Raw genomic sequence first — 18,651 nt, forward strand, 5'->3', positions numbered from 1 at the left:
CGTCTGTCTTTCCATTCGGGGTCCCGCAGGCTTGAGGCAAGTTTTCAGCCTCTGCGTGGCCGTTTTCTTGCCAGTGACAGAACAGGCCCGTAGGAGACTTCCAAGCACGGAGAACGTGTTGGGTGTGCGGTGGTTGCCGTCACTGGCTTCCAGAGAGGGGAAGGGCAGCGGCCGGGCAGGAAGGTCCAGGCAGAGGCATCCGTGCTGCTGTCTGACTTCCTGGGTGCCCGGTGGCCTGTGTTCCTGTCAGTGTGACAGCCTTCGGGCCGCCCGTCCTGTAGAACGTGAGGGCAGTGGGGGGCCGGAGGGGCTGTTCCAGAGCCTTCTGAGGCTGCTTTTCTGCTTGTTCATGGGTAATTTTTCATCCAGCGGGGCGCCCAGCCCTGTGAGACTCAGGTCAGAGCCTCAGCAGGGGCAGGGACGGGTCAGTGGAACGTTCTAACTGGGCAAGCAGGAACCACACTTAGTTGTGTTGTCAACATTGGGCATTCACATGGTGACTGGGGGTTGGCCCAGTGTCTCTGGGTGATCTGGGTGCTCCGGCCACCGTGACACTGCACTGTAGGCAGTGGCTTCCATGAGACGTTGATTTGTGATGGCGGTGGGGGCCTAGAGTCTGAGAAGGCATGGGCAGGGCTGGTTCTCCCAAGGCCTCTCTCCTGGGCTGGCCAACGGCCACCTTCTGCCCGAGTCCCCCCAGGGTTGTGCCTCTGTGTATGTCTGTGTCCTGATCCCTTCTTAGAAGGACGCTAGTGAGACTGGAACACAGCCCACCCTGATGACCTCATTCAGCCTAATTAGTTCTGTCAAGACTGTCTTTCCAAGTACAGTCACGTTCTGGGGTGCTGGGGGCTGGGACTTCAGCACATGCATTTTTAGGGGACTGAGTCAGCCTTTAGCACCCGGTGTGGCACTGGGGGGCCCCCCGAGGAGCAGGGGGCTGGTACAGTTGGCGGGGGGTCCTGGGCGCTCCGTTGCTGAATCGGAGGGACAGGTTTCCAGGCTGCTCGGGTTTGGGGCCAGGATGGTTTCTCTCCAGCCTCAGTCACACAGCCAGTCTCGGGTCATGGCGACACTAAGACGTCCACAGGAGCACACTGCAATTTTATCCTGAAAGCCGCGGGCAGGCAACACAGGCTTCAGCTCGGTGCCAGGCGTGGATAGGAAGTGACCTAAGTACACAGGTCCCCTGGTGTGGGGCCCAGTGGTTGGGGATGGGCCCAGCAGTCAGGGGCAGGTGGCCAGCCGCTGGAAGGTGTCTGCGGTGGGAGCCAGGAGGGGCCGTGCCCCCCTGAAGTCAGCGTGGACGGAGTGTGTCTCCTAGACAGGAGAGGGGTGGCCAGGCTGTTAGGGGCCGTGTCTGGACCCTGCTGCATGGTGTGTCCGGTGTCCAGGCCTAAGGAGACGACGGCCCTCTGAGGCTGCGGAGAGGGGAGCGGGGTAGCCGGCGGCCTGGCCCCTTGGGTGGCTCCTCACTCCTGTGCGGGCTGTCCCCCCTCCCTGCAGGGAGCCAGGATTCCAGAGACAGCCAGACGTCTGTCCCTTGTCCCTGAGTTGCTCTGCCAGTGGCTCCGGCCTTCCCTGCTCCTGGGGCCTCAGGGCCCCCAACCCCACCAGGTGCCAGGCCAGAGACACGAATTGTCACTTGACTGTAAGCTGATGGGGCACGAAATATCACCTCAGTGCAGGGCAGCAGCTCGGTCTCCCTTCCCTGGGGTCCCGCAGCTGCCGCCTCCCGGGGCGGGGGGTGGGCAGGAACCGCAGCGTCTGTATTCTGGAATAGTCCGGTGTCTCGTTTCCTTGCTTCTAAACGCTCCCTCCTTGGGGTCTGCGGCCAGGTCGGCCTCCCCGTGCCCCCATGGGGCCCTCATCTCTGTGGGAGGCTGTGGGGCTGAGGCCTTGTGTGCCCGTGGCAGGGAGTTGTGACCTGAGTCCCGTGGAGGGAATGGGGGGGGCTGATGCTGTGAAAGGGTAACGTGTGTGTGTTGGGTGCTGCCAGTTTGTCCCTGCTCCTTGGGGGGCATTTTCTACGTTCTCTGCTGGCCTTCACTCTCCCAGCATCACCGTGGTGGCTGTTTTGTTCTGGAAGCTTCACTGCATCCAGTTCTTTTCTGAGCAAGTGTGAACACGGTCTTACCTTTCCTCTGGCTCTAACCCAGTGAGGCCCAACTCAGAATTCGCCTCCTCCAGGAAGGCCCCCTCCCCACACACTCCCTGAATGCCCCACGTTGGTTTTATTCCTTCGGGAAGGGCCGTCAGGATAGCTGTTCCTAGTTTTCAAGGGGGATAAAACCTTCCACCTGCCCCTGCCCCCAGGTGGGAGTCGTCCAGAGCTGCCCCGAGAAGCCAGGCTTTCCTGACTTAGCCTGGTGGTCCTCCCCCGCCGCCCACCCCCGTCCCCTTGCCCTCCCCCAGGGCCCCAGGGAGTCAATGCTCTTCATGGGGGCTGCGGCGGGCAGACCTCCCTTGGAGGATGGCCGCCCCCACCCCGGGCAGCTCCTGGACAGCGGGCCCCAGAGCTAGTGCCCGCTTACCGTGCAGTCGCAGAGGTGGGGCATGAGGCCAGGCACTGGCCCCTCCCCCGCGGGAGGCTGTGCGTCCTGGGTAAGCGAAGGGGTGGGCACCCGGGCTTCAGCCCTCCGGTAGGGGTCATGGAGCAGATGCCCGTCACCTTGGCCCTTGCCTCGTTCTGGTATCGCTGGAGGGGGATCCTGAGGCAGCCCAGAGCCGGCGGGCTGGTCGGATGGCACCCGCTCCAGCCGGCGGGACAGAGGTGAGGCCCGTGTGCGGTGAAGGGTGAGCTTGGACCCAGTGTGGCCATCTGGGTCCGCCCGGAACTAGTGGGCAGGTCCTTGACCTCCCCAGGCCTCCCTCTGTCCATCTGTAAAATGGGGTGGAGGCACCCCCGGATCGGTGGGGTGAGGGTGCGGGGTGGCAGGGCTTAGAGGCCAGCCGGGGTCCCAGCGCCACCTTGTCCCCTAGAGGAGTTCCTCCAGGTGCCGAGGGAAAGGAAGCCTGGCCCGGCCTCACACCGCACGCCCGTGTGCTCAGGACACCGGCCAGTGCACCCACCCCGACTGACCTCGCCGCGTGGGAGGGGCCGGAGGGGAAGCAGAGGCATGTCACTTGCCCTGTCAGCAGAGGAACTTCGCTCTTTGTGACTGCCTGGCGGGGAAGGTGTTGGAGGGGGCCGTGCCTCAGAGCCGGGCTGGGGCGTGAACAGAATTCCCAAGGGAGCGAGCGGCGCGGCCGGTCGCGCGCCCGGGAACAGGCGGGCCCAGAGCCCCTCGCCAGAGCGCCTTTCTGGAAGCGTGTTGGCCCGTCTCCTCACCCCCGAAGGTGGAGACCAGGTGTCTCACTGCCCGTCTCCTCACTGGCTGGGCAGCCCCGCGGCTGCAGAGGAAATCGAAATGCCTGGGGACCATCCCAGAGCGCCCAGGCAGGAAGGCTCCCCGGGCTCCCAGCATGCTGGGGTCCTACCAACAGCCACCTGGGCAGGGGTGCTCGTCCCCTCCCTGGTGCTCTTAGAGAAAAGTGTGGCTGGGGTCCTCGGGGGCACCCCCGCGTAGAGGTCCGCTTAGATTCCGGGCGTGGCTGGGGCATCCGGCACTGGGGTGTCCCGGCAGGAGGGTGACTGCCCGGCTCTTGTGAGCTTGTGAGTGTGTCGGGCAGAGACACCTCCTCTAACTCTTTCTCAGTGTGTATTTTGGGGGGCGCCCAGGCGCCCTGGGCAGATCTCCCAGCAGCCCTCCTGGTACCCCAGGCATTGGTAATAGATGCTGAACGAACCAATGAGTGAGCAAAGTGACTGAGGGTAAAGTTTGCAGGTGAGACTCGAGCGACGTGGAGGCCGGGCCGCCGAGCCCCTCCCCGTCGGAGATCTGCATGTAACCTGTGCCTCTAACCGGCAACAGGCCAGCGTTGGCCAGAAGCGTTACTGATCACGTGAACAGTCAGTTAACACGTTGTGTGTGTCGTGAGTGTCGTATGCTACGTTCTTACGGCGGAGTTCGTTGGAGAAGAGAAACCTTATTGGAGGAGGTCATTAGAGGGGTGCCTGGATGGCTCGGTCAGTTGAGCATCTGATTCCTGGTTTTGGCTCAGGTCACGATCTCAGAATCCCGGGATTGAGCTCTGTGTCCGGCTCCGGGCTCGGTGGGCCGTCTGCCGGAGCGTCTCTCCCGCTGTCCCTCCCACCGCTCACACGTGCACATGTGCCTGCGTTCCTCCTCTTTCTCCGAGATAAGTAAAATCTTGAAGAAAAAAAAGAGAATCATTAGAGAAAATATGCTTATGGTGCTGTCGTGTGTCCTTTGGAAAAAACCCCCGTGTGAGTGAGCGCCGTCTGCTCTGTTGTTCACGGTCCGCGGGCTAATTCTTAGCCCACGAAAGCTGCCAGGGGGACACACACACAGCGTCCAGGTGCGGCGGCAGAGCTGAGCTCGGCATGCGGCTCTCATCGGTGTAGACAGCACGAGGGGTAGAGCTGGTCACAGCTCACGTTGTGGGGTGGTGGCCTGGCTTGGGGAACATGGCCCTGGAGCGTGGGGTGGTGGCGCGTCTCTGTGCGCCGTGGCGCTCTGGGGCCCTGTGTGTCAGGACGAGCGTGAGGCCGGGGGCATGCGGGACAGGAGGCCGCGGGACAGGAGGCTGCGCCTGACCTTGCTCCTGTTGAGTGGCCTGGGCAGGGTACCCACAGGGAGAAGCAGCCCCTTCCCCTCTCCAAGCGCACAGACCCCTGCTGGAGGGTGTGGGTGTTCCGGTCTCAGCTTGCTCCGTGCAGAGCTCATGGAAAGATAGCAACATCCCTTCTCCTCTGGGAAACAGTACAGGGTGGCCAGGGACAGGCCGCGGAGCCCTCCTCCTCTGCGTTGATAACTGGTGGAACCCTTCCTCTCTGGGGGCCTGGGGCCCTGCTGGGGGCCTGGTTAGCGGAGCCAGTGGTGGGGTGGGTGGAGAGGGCGCTCACGGCCGTGGGCTGTGCAGGGAGGTCAGAGGAGCCCCGTGCCAGGCCTCTGACTGCCAGGGTTCAAGGACGTCAGTGCCTGGGAGGCAGGTGGCTGACTGCTTCTGTAGGAGACCAGGGAGTGGACCCCGCACAGAGCAGCACGCGGCTGGTGGGGGGGGGGGCGGGGAGCAGAGACAGTTCCGCCTCTGGGTGAGAGAGCGGCCACTGTGTGACCAGACCTGGTGTCCCGGCCACCTGCCCTGCCCAGGCGGCCTGCGCCCACCCTGCCCTGCCCGCTCACTCCTGCATTCCTGACGCATGAGCTCAGCTGCCGTGCTGAGGGAGCGAAACCTGGCGGCTGTCCCTGTGTCGTTGGGAGGGTGTGGGCGGGCTGCCACGGCGATCCCCTCGCTCGGCCTGGGTGGCTCCTGGCCTGTTTCCTGCTGTTGCTCAGGATGGTAATGGGGCTCGAAGGATGAGCTTGGGCAGAGTGTCCTGTTCTGGCCGGGAGGCTGGGGGTGCTACCCGGGAGCCGGGGGGCCGCAGTCCTGAGAAGGCAGCGTGTTTTGGCACCAGCACCCGCTAGGGCAGTGGCTCACACCTGGGCCCAGCCCCACAGTGAGAAACATGCTTTGTGCTGAAACTCTGTGCACATGTGGACTAGCGTGCACACACACGAGCACAAGGTCTCCTGCACCCCCGCACCCCTGCAGCTCTGCAACCCTGCAGACGCCAAGAACACCGGACTCCGGGCCCTACCGCACCCTGACTCCTTTCCAGACCAGACACACGGGGTGCCTTTGGCTCAGTTCATGGTCCCAGGGTCCTGGGATCAAGCCCCACGTCGGGCTCCCTGCTCAGCGGGGGAGTCTGCTTCTCCCTCTCCCCTGCTGCTCCCCCTGCTGCGTTCCCTCTGTTTCTGTCTCTTTCTCTCACGAATAAATAAAAATTTTCAAAAAAAAAGAAAGAGGAGGAGAAAGGACAGCTCCGTGTGAATCACGAGCCCTTCTCTGCCCCCAGGTCTGCAGGCAGCTTGAGCTCCCACAGGCCCTGCGTTCACCCCCGGATGGTGACCACCCCCCAAACCCAGCTTCCCGCTCGGAATTCTCCCTGTCTGCCCGACCTTACTGCCTGTTAGGGCGTCCCAATTCCTCCTCCCAGGCCCTCCCTGGATTTGGCACATCTAGATTCCTGGGTCCCCAACCCAGCCACCTGCATCTCGCCTGCCTCCCCCCATCTGGCCCCCCACATGCTCCATTTGTCCCCACATCACGGTGCCACATCCGTGGGACGCGTGGGCCCGGCCCCTTCTCCCAAGGGCCCCGCTTCTTAGATCCCAGAGCAGCTCCGGGGGGGTCCCCGCATCTGTTGGGACCCTCGGCAAGAGTCTCCCTTTGGAAGGTCGTTGGACTGCATGGCTTAGACCCTCCCTCGGCTTCCCATCCAGCCCGGAAAGCAGGGCCTTCTGCACGCAGGCGGTGAGGCTGTGGGGTGGTGGGCTGGCCGTTCCCACCTCCTCACCCACCTTTCGGCTCACCTGCTGTTCTGCCGTCCCTGGTACCCCCAGTCGCCCCACTGCCCTGCTTTCCTGCCTGTGGGAGCCCGTGGCCCGCTGTCATGCTCTCTGCCCGCGCAGGGTGCTTCTGCCTGCTGTGTGGTATGGGTGGGCCTTTGCACTCCGGCGGCCGGCTGCACAGGGATGGGACTGTGGCAGGGACACTGCTGGGCCCCCCTGCACCCCTCAGTGCTGGGGCTGCATGTAGCAGGTGCCCTTCCCTTGGCTGTGTCCAGACGGGAAGGCACACCCACCCTGTTTCCTTCCCTTGTTCCCCACATGGCGTAGAGCCACATGGGCACCCTCTATCAGCCTCGGCCCAGCCCCGTCTGTGAGTGGGTGGGAGCTCTGCAGGGCCTCATCCCCTGTGAGCGCGAGGCTGCGTCCCTCTGTGCTGCACCCCAGGGTGGGCAGGCGGCAGCGCCAGAGCCCTTCCCACGGGCTGAGGGCAAGGAGGGGCCAGAACTGGTGTGACTGGGGCTGGAGCTGCGCACAGGTGGGGACTAGGGGGTGAGGGCGCCCGCCTCAGGTCACAGAGAAGCCTCTGGGGCCCCGTGGCCGGGGCAGGGCGGGGCGTTTCCCCTCCGGGGCGCCTCCTCTCGCCCATCCTCAGGAAAGTTCGGACACGTGCCCGTTGTCATCGTGGACCTGAGCACACAGCATGTGGCCGAGACGGGTCTTCTTTGCAGGTTCCGTGCAGTGTCCTTGCTGGCTGGGCTGGCTCTCGGCGGGCAGTGCCTGCCGCCCGTGGAAGTCGCCTTCTGCTGGCGTTGGGGCACCTGTGTTTGTGCCTTGTGATGAAAACCTTGATTTGGCCTTGGTGGTGGAAATCTAGCTCCTTCCCGCGAAGAAGTGCAGTCCGTCGGGCAAAAGACCCGGCCCGCCGGGTCAGTCACCGCGGGGGTTTGCAGATCAGGCTGTGGGTCCATCTAATCAGAGCTGACGCTCAGTAGTTGATGTGTCAGAGTGAAGACTTCCGGGGGAGGGGTGCTGGGCGGCGCCGCGTGTGCCCAGCAGGAGGGTTTGCTCGGCTGACTCAGCCCCTGTAGACGGGAGCGGCGCCCCAGCAGCAGCCCTTCTGTGTGCCGACTGCCCGCCGGGCCCCATGGCCTGTGCTCCGTGGTGGCTTGTTTGATCTGCAGAAGCCCAGCACAGTGCCACGTCCTTGTCCCCACCGGGCGGAGGTGACACCCAAGGCTTGGGTGGGTGGGGGTCTGCCCGAGGGCAGGCCTGGGGTCTGTACTCCAGAAGCCTGGCTGGGGCTTCGTGGTCTCCACCTGTGGGTTTTCTCCCGCTGTTGGGACGCTCCTGGGGCCCCCAGGGCACCGGGGTCACTCACGGCCTTTCTTTTCTTGCTTTTCGCAGACCATCATGGAGCAGTTCAACCCCAGTCTCCGGAACTTCATTGCCATGGGGAAGAACTACGAGAAGGCCCTGGCGGGTGAGGCCGCGGGGTGGGAGCAGCTCAGGGGGCTGGATGCGTTGGGAGGAGGGAGGGTGGGGGCCGCCCCTTGGAGGCCTCTGAGCCCCGGAGTCTGTACCCAGTGTGCAGTCCTGGGGGCTGGGCTCGGCGTCAGCCCACCACCTAAAGATGGTGGTTGTGGATGTCTGTCCTCAGAACCTTCGTCTGCGGGACTGGGCGTAGGGCTTGGGGCCCGTACCATTCACGGAGACCCGGGACTCAGGGCCCTCGCTTGGGGAGGGGACATTGGTGCCAGCACGTGCTGCAGGTGGGTCTGGGCCCTTCCAGCCCAGCGGGGGCCGGCCGAGTCACGCTGTGGTCAGGGACGCCCGCTTCTCAGGTTCCCCTGCCCAGTGTCTCTCCAGGGTGGGTGTCAGGCTGTCGCTCTAACTGTGACATCCTTGTCAGCAGAGCCGCTCCCCCGAGCAGGGAGGCTGTTTGTGCAGAGCGTACACCAGCGTCTGACAGCTGTCCTGGGGTGTGCACGGCCCTGTGGGGACGTGGTTGGGTGGGACTTCGGGTTGGGGATGGCGAGGAGAGGGCTGGGCAGTCTCTGTGGTCACCTGGGGATAGAGCAGCCAGTGGAACTGGGTTCCTGGACAGCGGCCTTGCTGGTCTGCAGCTGGAGGTGTCTGGCCACGGTCCTGCCCACTGGCCCCGTCTTGGGGCAGGGAGGGTCTCCAGTTGTGTGCCGGTCCGTGACATAGGCTTCCAGCAGAGCCCTGGTCCTTCCTCTCACGCGAGGCTGCTGCTCACTGACCCTTTTGAAGGAGAGTGGCCTTGATGTCACACACAGATCACGCCAGGAGTGTGGGGCAGGGTTCCTGGGTTCCTGCTGTGTGCAGGTGGATGGCACTGACTGGCAGCCCCTGGCCGTCTACCCGGTTCCGTGTGGGCGTGGAGGGGCGGGGCCTTGCACGGTCTTCTGGTTTCGGGGCACACACTGTTCTGCACCCCGCGGCTCTCCCGAGCTGCCCTCCCTCCGCCCCGCAGCCCCGCGCACAGGACACTGCTCCAGGAGCAAGGAAGGAGGCCCAGCTGCTCGCCTCGAGGTTCTGTCCCTGCCTCAAGCTGAAACCTGGCCTGTAGGGTCTTAGCGACGATGGCAGGTCCCAGGCTCTGGTGGCCACCTCTGTGCCTGCCAGGAGTTGAGAGCCGGCCCAGCCTGCGGGTAAACGTCCTGTCAGGTCTGCTGCGCCAAAACACGCTGCATGCAGGACAGGCGCCCAGTCTGCAGGCCGGCGGCAGAGGGAAGGGGCAGGAGGGCAGAGCTGGGGCCTCGGGTGCTGCGAGCAAAGCCCCTCGCGGTGCCCGTGGAGCCGGACTGGGCCTTCCTCTCTTCCTGGCTGGGGCGGACTTCTGGGCACCAGCATGCGGGGCCTTGCACGTGGCTGACGGGGCTCCCCTTCCGGAGCCGCCCTCTGTAGGACTCTTCGCAGCCTCACCTGGCCGCCTTGTGGGGGGACGTCATCTCACTCCCAGCCAGTCCCGGTCATGGCCACACCCTGCCCTTTGATGTGAGGCCAGGTTTCCTTCTGGGCCTTTCTGCACCCACTGGGGACCCCTGTGAGACTCTCCAGGGGCCGGGTACGGAGAATCAGGGCTCCCCCACTGCCCGTTTTTCCAGACTGGCCTTCGGCACCGAGTTCAGCCAGACACATTGCCACCGTTCCCTCAGCTGCACTTGGCCTCCCCTATGCCCGCCTCGTGCCGGGCTTGGCTTTTCTCTGATCAGCTTTGAGGAGCCCTTCTCTCCCAGCAGCAGACGTGGTCCAGCCATGGGGCTGCCGAGGGCGTGCTCCTGGGCACGTACTTCGGGGGAAGCCACCTAGATAAGATGCGATGGTGTGCCCAGTTAGACGCCCCGGCCAGGCTCCAGAGGGAGCAAACAAGAGGGTGGCCACCCACGGCTGGCGCTGCTCCCAGCACCCTGTCCTCCCCCAGCCTGCAGGGCGGGCAGGCCCCTGCGCGGGGTCGGCGGGCACTGGGATCTTCCTTGGGCGCCAGGGGCACGTCCCGGGTGGCCACAGTCGCCGTGCAGTGTGCGGTGGGCCCGCAGTGTGGCCTCAGCTTGGAGAGGTGAGGGGCGCTGTCTGCCCCCGGCTGGCTGGGGGTCTCCGTGTGCACAGCTTCCTGCCTGTCCTGCCCAGCTGGGTGTGGTCTCGTGACATGTCCTTGGTGGGCCCTGCCACCTCTCACCCAATCCGGGGGGCTGACGACGGCACCCAGCAGTTGACCTGAGTAGCTCTGGGCCTGGCTGGGCACCACGTTCTTAGAGCAGCAGGTCTAACGGTTCCAACGAGAGGAGAACGCCAATGAGAAACGGGGTGCGCTCAGCCCAGGCGGAAGGGCCGCGGGGCTCAGGGGACTGGCACGCACCGTGAGCTCAGCGTGGGTGCTGAGGGTCTTGTCCATCCACAGGAAGGGCACTGACTCTTCTCTCCTCTCTCAGGTGTGACCTACGCTGCCAAAGGCTATTTCGATGCGCTCGTGAAGATGGGCGAGCTAGCCAGCGAGAGCCAGGGCTCCAAGGAGCTCGGTGAGTCCTCTGATGCGGCAGAGACCCCCAGATGGGGGCCAGGCCGTCACCTATGCCTGGGCAGGACTGGGGTCCTGTCCCATGCCTGGTCCTGCTTCCACTGGGGAGCACGTTCTCCTTGTCAAACAAGAAGCTTTTCTGAAAGAACCGTGACCCTCACAGCTGGCAAAGGCTGTGAGGTGTGTGCCTGGCCGCAGGTGGAGTGCGCGGGGCAGCTCCAGGGTGCTCAGGGCGCACGCGGTGGGTCAGTCCCCCCGAGGAGCACAGCGTGGGGTGAGGACCCGGGCAGATCCATGTGGCTGGTATGGAGCGCCCCGTAGGAGGAGGACTGAGGTCACGGGGAGCATACCTGGTGTAATAGGGACATGGGACGCCAACCCATCACATGGGGTGACCCGGTTTTGTGTGTGCGCATCATGTGGTAAACTGAGGAAAAGGCCCAGCAATGTAGCAGGGGCATCTCCTGGCATGGGTCATTCTCTCTGTACTTTCACTGTTTTGCAGACTTTGTGCTGTGAGCTCATGTCTCTCCTAACACGGGCGCAAGAATGAAGTGGGGAGAGCGTCCCTCACGTGCCCAGAGGCCCTGGGTGTGCCCGCAGATGTGGGGCACCAGGCTGTCCGCGGGCGGAGCAGGCCATCTCCCTCCCTCGGCGCCCGCACGGCCCTTGTGGCCTTTCACACCGTCCGCTGCCACACATGGGGCCTCTCCGCCGTGGCACTTGGCAGGGGCCTCTGGCTTTGCCTTGTTTGGGGACACGGAGGCCCAGCCGGCCCCGTTCCCTGGCAGACCCAGGCCACGTGTCCAGTGAAGACACTGCCGCAGCTGTGGAGACTCACGGGGCCAGGGGCAACCTGCCGGGTGGAACGCGTGACCGGCACCGGACCCCGCACTGTGGGTGGGCTCTGCTTGCGTGGGTGCCGGGCAGGCCTTCCTCCAGCATCTGAGAGGCTGTGCTGCTCTCTAGCCGTGGAGGGAAGCCATCTGGCCTCCACGGACAACGGACACGGGGCTGATCTGCCCCTGGCAGACACGGGAGGACGCGGGGGGCCCGAGGCATGCAGGTGTGGCCTCACCGGTGACATGGGGGACACTCAGGCTCAGAGGCCACCTGTGGGCCTGCCCGCGCCTCCTGGGCATCCTGGCTGCAGCTCTGGCGGCCACGGACTAGGCCCCTGACCCCTTCGGAGGGGAGCTGGCGTTGCGCATGACCCACGTGAGTTTGCACATGGGCTCCTGTCTGCGAGAAGGGCATTTGATCATGGGGTAAGTTGTGGCTACGTGGGTCACACGTGGGCCATGTGGTCGCACTCACAGAAGGCCAAGGGTCTGCCCACGGGAAAACGCATATCTCTGTGGCCCCAGGAGGAAGGTGGGCGTGTGTGGAACCACCCTCAGGTCCCAGAGCTTCCTGGTGGCGGGGCCCAGTGGGCAGGGGCGGCCTTGTGCCGCAGAGCCAGGTGGCGAGGCAGGGAGCTCGCCAGGGCAGGGACGGCCCCTCACTGCTCCAGGAGCTCGGCCCATCTCCAGCTGGAATCAGGGAGTTTCCAGTTTGCTTTCCTGAGTGTTCGGACTCTCCCCTGAGGCTCACGTGGAGGCCCAGCACTGGACGGGAGTGTCCTCTGCGTGCGTCAGGTGTCAGGCAGACGGACCTGTGTCCTCTCACCACGCGCTCTGGCAACAAACACGGGGCTCCCCGGGTCAGCCAGTTCTCCCGTTCTCTGAGGCGCCGCAGTTCGGGGCTGCTCACTGGCATCTGGTTCCAAAGCTCGCCCATCACCCACTCCAGTCGGAGGACCCCCAACCCCAGTGGCCCTCCCCCCTCCCGTTTCCCTCCCTCCCAGCCCCTGGAAGCCGCTCATCCGCTGTCCTCCTCTGCGTGTTCAGCGGCTCCGGACATCGGGCAGTGACCCGTCGTGACCCTGGAGTCCGGCTTCTTTCCGCACAGGAAGTTAGCGGTGGAACTGCGGGGCGTGTGCCGTGGTCTGTTCTGGGTCTGGCTGCTTCTATCCGCAGAATTATCGTGAAAGTCATTCACGTTCCTGCGCGTGCCAGCGGCCCCTCGCGCCTTGGCGCCAAGGGCTTCCCGCTGGATGGAGGCGCTGGCTTGTTCTGCCTTCTGCTGAGCGACGTCTGGGCTGTTTCCAGTTTGGGCATTTCCAAATTTGCATCCTGCTGGTGAACCAGCGCGATGGTGAGCGTCTCTCCCCGCGCTTGCTTCTCGTCCTCGGCTGGGTCTGTGCTCCCGTCCTCCTCTGGGTGGGTTTTGTCCCGGGGTGGAGGTGCGGGGCTCCCAGATGGTTTCTCCCAGTGTCGTTCACTTTTCAGTTCTGGAGTTGTTTTTGGGAGAACAAATGCGTTTGTTTTCAGGGAAGTCTGGTTAATTGATTTTTTGTGTGTGTGGATTTTTATCGCTATTGTGACTGTTGTTATAACTTCCGTCTTTGCTGTTTTCTTGGTTCTCGGTTTGCTTCTACTGATTCGTTCCCAGACCCTCGGCCACGGTCCTGGCTAGTGCAGCTGCTGCCTCCCCCTCGGGGGCACTTCCCCAGCACCCCCCGCCCGTGCCCCGCCCCCCGTCCACCTGGAGTCCCTTTTCCGGCCCCGGGACCGCGTGCTCTGGTCCCGTTTCTCCCTCAGTTGGGGGATCCTGGGCGCGTATGTAGGAAAGCACCTGAGCCCTCATGGGTCTGCCGCCGCATCTTTACTTGGCCGAAGGCTTGGCTGACTTAGAACCGTAGACGGGATGCTGTCCTGCCTCGGGCTTGGGGACACCACCCACTGTCCTCTGGGCCCCAGCGTTGGGCTGCTGATTTCTCCGATGCGGGGTTTCAGTTTTGGGTGAGTGTTCTGTGTTTCTCCTCCTGGAAGCATTGGGGATCTTTGTTCCTGAGGTGTTGCAGATCTTCCAACTCTGTGCCTGTGTGTATGTTGTGGGGAGGGTGCCTCCAGGGCCACGGGTGGGCTGACCAGAGCCGGGTGTTGAGCTGCAACCCGGGTGCAGAGGACAGGAGCAAGGGACGCACGCACGAGTGCGGGGGGGCACGAGCGAGGCGTTCTGGCAGGAGTAAGCACCGTCTGGAGCAAGGGAGGGCAGCGGAGCCATGGGAGGGTGGGTCTGTGCTTTCTGGGGCTGCCCAGAGCCTGTGCCCTGCAGCGAGTGCCCTTGCTGGCTGCCGTGGAACGTTCCACGAACACACCGGGAACGCCACGTTTCTGTGTTCTCTCCGTCGGCTATTGGGTTATTCTGGGTGGGCTTTGCTGCTCTGAACGACTGTGTCCACGGGACCGCAGTGCGGAGCCCGGCCCCACGGTGACTTCCGTGGTGCTGCCCTGCTAGGCCGCCTCAGACATGGCGCTGGGTGCGGGGCGGGCAGCCCCGGGTGCTCCCTGCGGAAGTGCCGTCACCCTCGGGGACGGGAGTGAGCGCGTGGGCTTGCGCCCGGCTCAGGAGGCTTCTGTGGGTCTTGGCAGGGCTCCCCTCTGAGTGTGGCTCGGGCAGCCACGTTCCCTGCTCATGCTCTCATGCCACATTTGTGTGGACAGGACCCCCCGCCCCCGCCGCCACCCTGACCCCTGGCCCAGACACCGCAGCTACTGGCCCGCTTGGCCGGCCCGGCTCGGGAGTTGGGGTGAGGGTGCACTAGCCTCACTTCTCAGACACCAAGAGGCATTTGTTTTCACTTTGTCATAATTTGGGGCATCCAAGGTGCCCATGTACCAGGGACAGATGATGCCGCCCAGGGGGACGCCCGGCCTGAACTTGTCCCACACAGTGACCTGCTGAGAGAGACGAGGTCTTCTGGGCCCTTCTGAGCCTCTTGCTTTGCCCACCGCCTTGAGGCCCTGGTGGAAATTTCACATTTGGGATGCTTTGCTCTTGGCTGTGTGGACAGGTTGGGGTTCGGTGGCACGTTTTGGCCACTGTGCCCACGCAACAGCGTCATTGGAGTTTCAGGTGTTGAGGTCACCCACCGAGGACATGATTTGTCCCGGTCCCTCCATGTTCGGTTCCCTTAGTGGTTTGCCAGGGGCATCAGTGTGGGCTCCCCTCCCCTCCCCATCTGCAGGCTGGTCAGGACCCAAGTGAGGGGCCCGCATGGGTTCCCGGATGGTCTTGCATCTCGGCTCTCTGGCGGGCTGTTCTGTCCGGCCCGGGACCCCGTGTGCGCGCGTGTGCTGCAGGGAGAGAGCACACTTGTCCCTTGATGATGAGTGTGGGTTCCGTGTCACATTCCAGTCTCCAGAGTCCCCCCGTGCTGATTAGCGAGCCGACAAGGCATGCCCCTCCCTGCTCCCGGGACAAAGGGCCTGTTAGTTTTTCCCGTGGTCGTGGCTTTCTGCGGCTGCGGGTGTGATGCGAGTGTGCCGATGACACGTCGTGCAGTTCCACCGTCCTGAGCAGCTGAACCCTGTCTCAACATGGTAACTTTCTCTGTCCCTCTGTCTGGGCTAGAGTTCGGCTTCCTGCCACCCTTCCCATCTGTGGCGCCGTGGACATGCTGTTTCTGATCGTTTCCTGCCGCAGCCTCCCCCCCAGGACGGGAGTGGGGAGCTGGGAGTCCTGCTGAGAGTGAGCCGGCCTCCGGGGGGGAGTGTGTGGGTGGGGGGCTGGCCCAGGCACCGGGAAGGAGGGCTCTCTGACCTGAGGTCGTTTTCAGAAGCAGGATCTTGCCGCGGGGCTCGGTGGGGCCTCACCTGCCCTCTGGCTGCCGACTTCCCACCTGGGTCTCAGGTGTGCTCCCTCCTGGGGGCTGGAGGGTGGGAGACCCTGGTCCCACTCTCTTTTGTGTTCTGACTGCTCCAGTCCCCTGTTAGGGTGACGTGTGCAGACCCTCATCAGACTGCGGCAGGACACTGCACCCCCCCACCCCCCTGCGGAGCCCAGTGCCCTTTCCGCCCAGAGGGAGGGTCTCGAGCAGCATGCGCTCCTCGAGTTAGACCCCAAGGTTGTGGGAGTGGAGAGCCTCCCACAGCGTGTTTCCCACTTCTGAGCGCGAGCCTGGCCCCGCGGCGGCCTTTGTGCTCCCGGGCTGGGGCTGCCTAGACTCTGCCCATCTCCCCGCACGGTAGGCGGCTGGCCGCTCTGCCTTTGGTCCCACCGGTCTCCGTGCCCCCAGCTCCAGGGCTCATGGGGGGCACCGCTCTCTGCTTCACTCGGGCCTGCCCCCTGCAGCAAGGCCAGCAGGCCTTTGCTCTGAGACCGCCGGCAGCTTCATCAGGGAGTGTGGGGACGGCCGCCTTCAGAAGCTTCTCGCAGCGCCTCGAACCCCCTCGCCGGCACCGCCCACACTCGACCGTGTGCAGCTGCCTGCGGCTCTCAGGCCTCTCTGCCTTCCCGGCCCTGCTGAGGCTCGCCTCCCGTGTGCCCCCCGCCCGCCGCGGGGTAATTACAGAGCGCACCAGCCTCTGATCTGCGTGCTCAGGGCGGCTCTTCCAAGGCCCCGCTCTGCTCGGCTCCCTGTGGGCTCTGTGCTTGCTGGGGCCGGGCTCCCTGGTGGCTCCGGCAATGGGCATGCTGGCCAGGGTCCGAGGCTCCAGGCCAATCCCCAGCCTGTGGCTCCAAGGAGGGCACCCCGACCACGTGCCTGTCCCAGGGCCCTGCGGGGGGCGGGGTGGGGGGACTCGCCAGATCTCAGAGTGGCTGCGGCCCTTCCACCCGTGACTCCCTCCGTCTGAGTCCCTTGGAGGGTGGGCAGGAGGCCCTGTGCTCGGGCCTCTTCCTGATCCGTCCAGACCATGAGCAGTCAGAAACACCATCAGCCTGATATGGGAGCATGCACAGGGTTGCAGATGTTTCTAGAAGGCTCCCGTGGGGGGAGCAGGTCAGGTTCTCTTCGTCCTGAAGGAGGCTGGAGCACCTGCCCTGTGGCGGGCCGAGCCAGGGAGGACCTGCTGCGGCGGCCGGGGTTCCTCCACGCTCTGCACTCCTTAAAGGTTCAAGCGATTGGACATTTCAGTTCAGGGAGAAGCTGGAAGAAGAGTGGAAAGAGCTCCTGCCGCCGTCTCTTCTGGGCCGCTGCCCGTCTCCCTCGGCCCCTGACAATACCTCCGTTCTGCTCTGGCTCTGCTCTCTGTGTGCCACAGGCACGGGCAGCCGTGGCTGGGTGAGTCCCTCCCCGGGCACGGAGGTTTGGCTCCTGGGCCCTCGGGCTCCAGCTCCAGTCTGTGCCGTCGCACGCACTGTTTTCCCCAGTGTTGGCTCCCGGGGGTGCTCTGCTCCCAGGGGGGCCAGCCGCTGCTCTGGGCCCTTGCGCGGGCGAGGCTCCTGCCATCTGTGGTCTCCCAGGGTGCCGCGTACCACAGCGCGTCCTGCCCGCTGGATGAGGCCTGCAGCTACAGCCTGGGCTCTTGTCGGCAGGGCGACTGTGTGCACGGAGCAGGCAGAACCCAGGGAGGGAGCAGGAGGGGGTTCCCGGCACACGTGTGAAGGGACTCGGGCTTTCGGTGCTGGAATCACTCAGGCGGCAGAGGGGGTCACATCGCCCACCATTCGGCCTCCTGTCTCTGCAGGGAAGTCTGGAGGGTTGTGGAGTTTTCACGAAGGCAGCGCTGTTTAAAGAGCTGTGCGGCGGAACCTGCATTGAGCCCCCGTATCCCCCACACGGGGTCACGCTCCCGCCCGGCCCACCTGGTCCCATCCACGGCCTGCTCCGGCTGCCTTATCTGTACGAACAGCCCTTTCGTGTTTGTCCTCTGCCTTTGAAGTGGCCGCTGTTCGTGGTATGGGGCACGTGTGTGCCTGCAGGGCCACCGTCGGCCGGCCCTGGGAGCGCCGGAGCTGCGTGTGGGGTGCGGCCCTGCAGCAGGGCGCTTCTGCTGGGAGGCGGCCTGAAACCTGCCTGCTTTGGCCCCTGAGTCACTGCATTAAGGAAGGCGCGGCCTGAGCACTGCCTGGCCCTCGGCCACCCTCCACCTGTGGTTCCCCAAGTGAAGAACCCAGGCCGGCGTTCCCGTGCCACCCGTGGGGAACCCCTGTGGGATTTAGGCACGTCTTCCCGGTTCTACACGCAGAGCTGGGTTTTCTCAAACTCGGCCTCTCAGAGGGACCGCTGGCCTGAGCAAGGTGTGGCTGGGATGCAGGGGCGCACAAGGGCGTGCCCTTGGCAGTGTGACCCCAGGGACCTTGCAGTGGTGGCTAGAGGGCCCCTGAAGGCAGACGTGGTTCTGGATGGGACCCGAGGCTGCCTGCCTGCTCTCATGAGGCCGAGAGGTGGTCTGGCTGCATCACCCCTCCCGTGCCCAGTCTGTGTCTGGCAGAGCTGACCACAGGAGCTGACCACCTGGCCAAGGAGCTCTCATGTGTCCCCCGCCTCCCCGTCAGACACCCTACCGCAGTTGGTCTGCTGTGGCCCCTGCTGTCGGACCCCAACGGTAGGAATCTGCCATTTGGAGGCTAAGTCAGATCCACGCTGTGCGAGTGATTTCAAGTCCCTAGGGCCTGGCTCAGAGGCCCTGTATCACCCACACCTAGGCCCCATGATGCCTAGACCCTGCCTTCCCCTCTCCTTCTCGGCTAGTGACACCAAGGCCCCCTCCACTGGTCCATGAAGAAGTGGCTGGGGCAGAAGCAGCCGAGAGACCCCGGAGGTCAGGACCGCGCTCTTCTGGGCTTCCTGGGCCACCGGGACCTGTCAGGGCTTGCTACTGGACAGCCCTTTGTGGACTCACGGACTTTGTCCTCCTGCTCAGCTTTGTGTGGATGAGAAGGGTCGAAGCCAGCCTGGGAGCTGGTGGAAGGGCCTTGCTGTCTTGGGCTGTGTTCCCTCCGTCCTGCTTGGCAGCCCAGGCCTTGGGGCTGGCGTGGTCTTGGGTGTGTGGGGGGGGGTCCATTCTCAGGGTCCCCTGGGCTCAGGCAACCTGCTTTCCTCCTGGGGGCCTCCAGGGTACCAGCTTATTAGCCCACCCTGGTGAGAGTATTAGGGGCTAGACTGAGCCTCTGCCAGGAGACGTTAGTAAAGGTCCTAATCGGATTCCTGTTTTGTCAGCAGGGGCTTCGGTGAGAGCAGGAGAGGTCTTCCAGCACGTTTCTTCGGCCCTTGGCATCCAGGGGTCTCCTCTGGGGCAGGAATGACAATGGGGCACAGCAGTCCGTGGCTGGGTCTCCTCCTGAGGACAGGCTGGGGACCCAGGGTCCTCTTGCCTA

General features: G+C 64.4%; 1 protein-coding gene across 4 annotated transcripts in view; it reads left to right on the forward strand.

The window, feature by feature from the left end:
- BAIAP2 (BAR/IMD domain containing adaptor protein 2) overlaps positions 1-18,651 on the forward strand; it is a 63,345-nt gene that overhangs the window by 7,791 nt on the left and 36,903 nt on the right. For all 4 annotated transcript variants that reach the window (XM_080826018.1, XM_080826020.1, XM_080826019.1 and 1 more), the window contains exons 2-3: positions 7,869-7,944; positions 10,418-10,504. In XM_080826018.1, the coding sequence (XP_080682144.1) occupies positions 7,869-7,944; positions 10,418-10,504 (163 nt within the window). The remainder of the gene's footprint in view (positions 1-7,868; positions 7,945-10,417; positions 10,505-18,651) is intronic.

Source organism: Martes martes (genome assembly GCF_963455335.1).
Source record: "Martes martes genome assembly, chromosome: 16".
Classification (NCBI taxonomy): Eukaryota; Metazoa; Chordata; class Mammalia; order Carnivora; family Mustelidae; genus Martes; species Martes martes.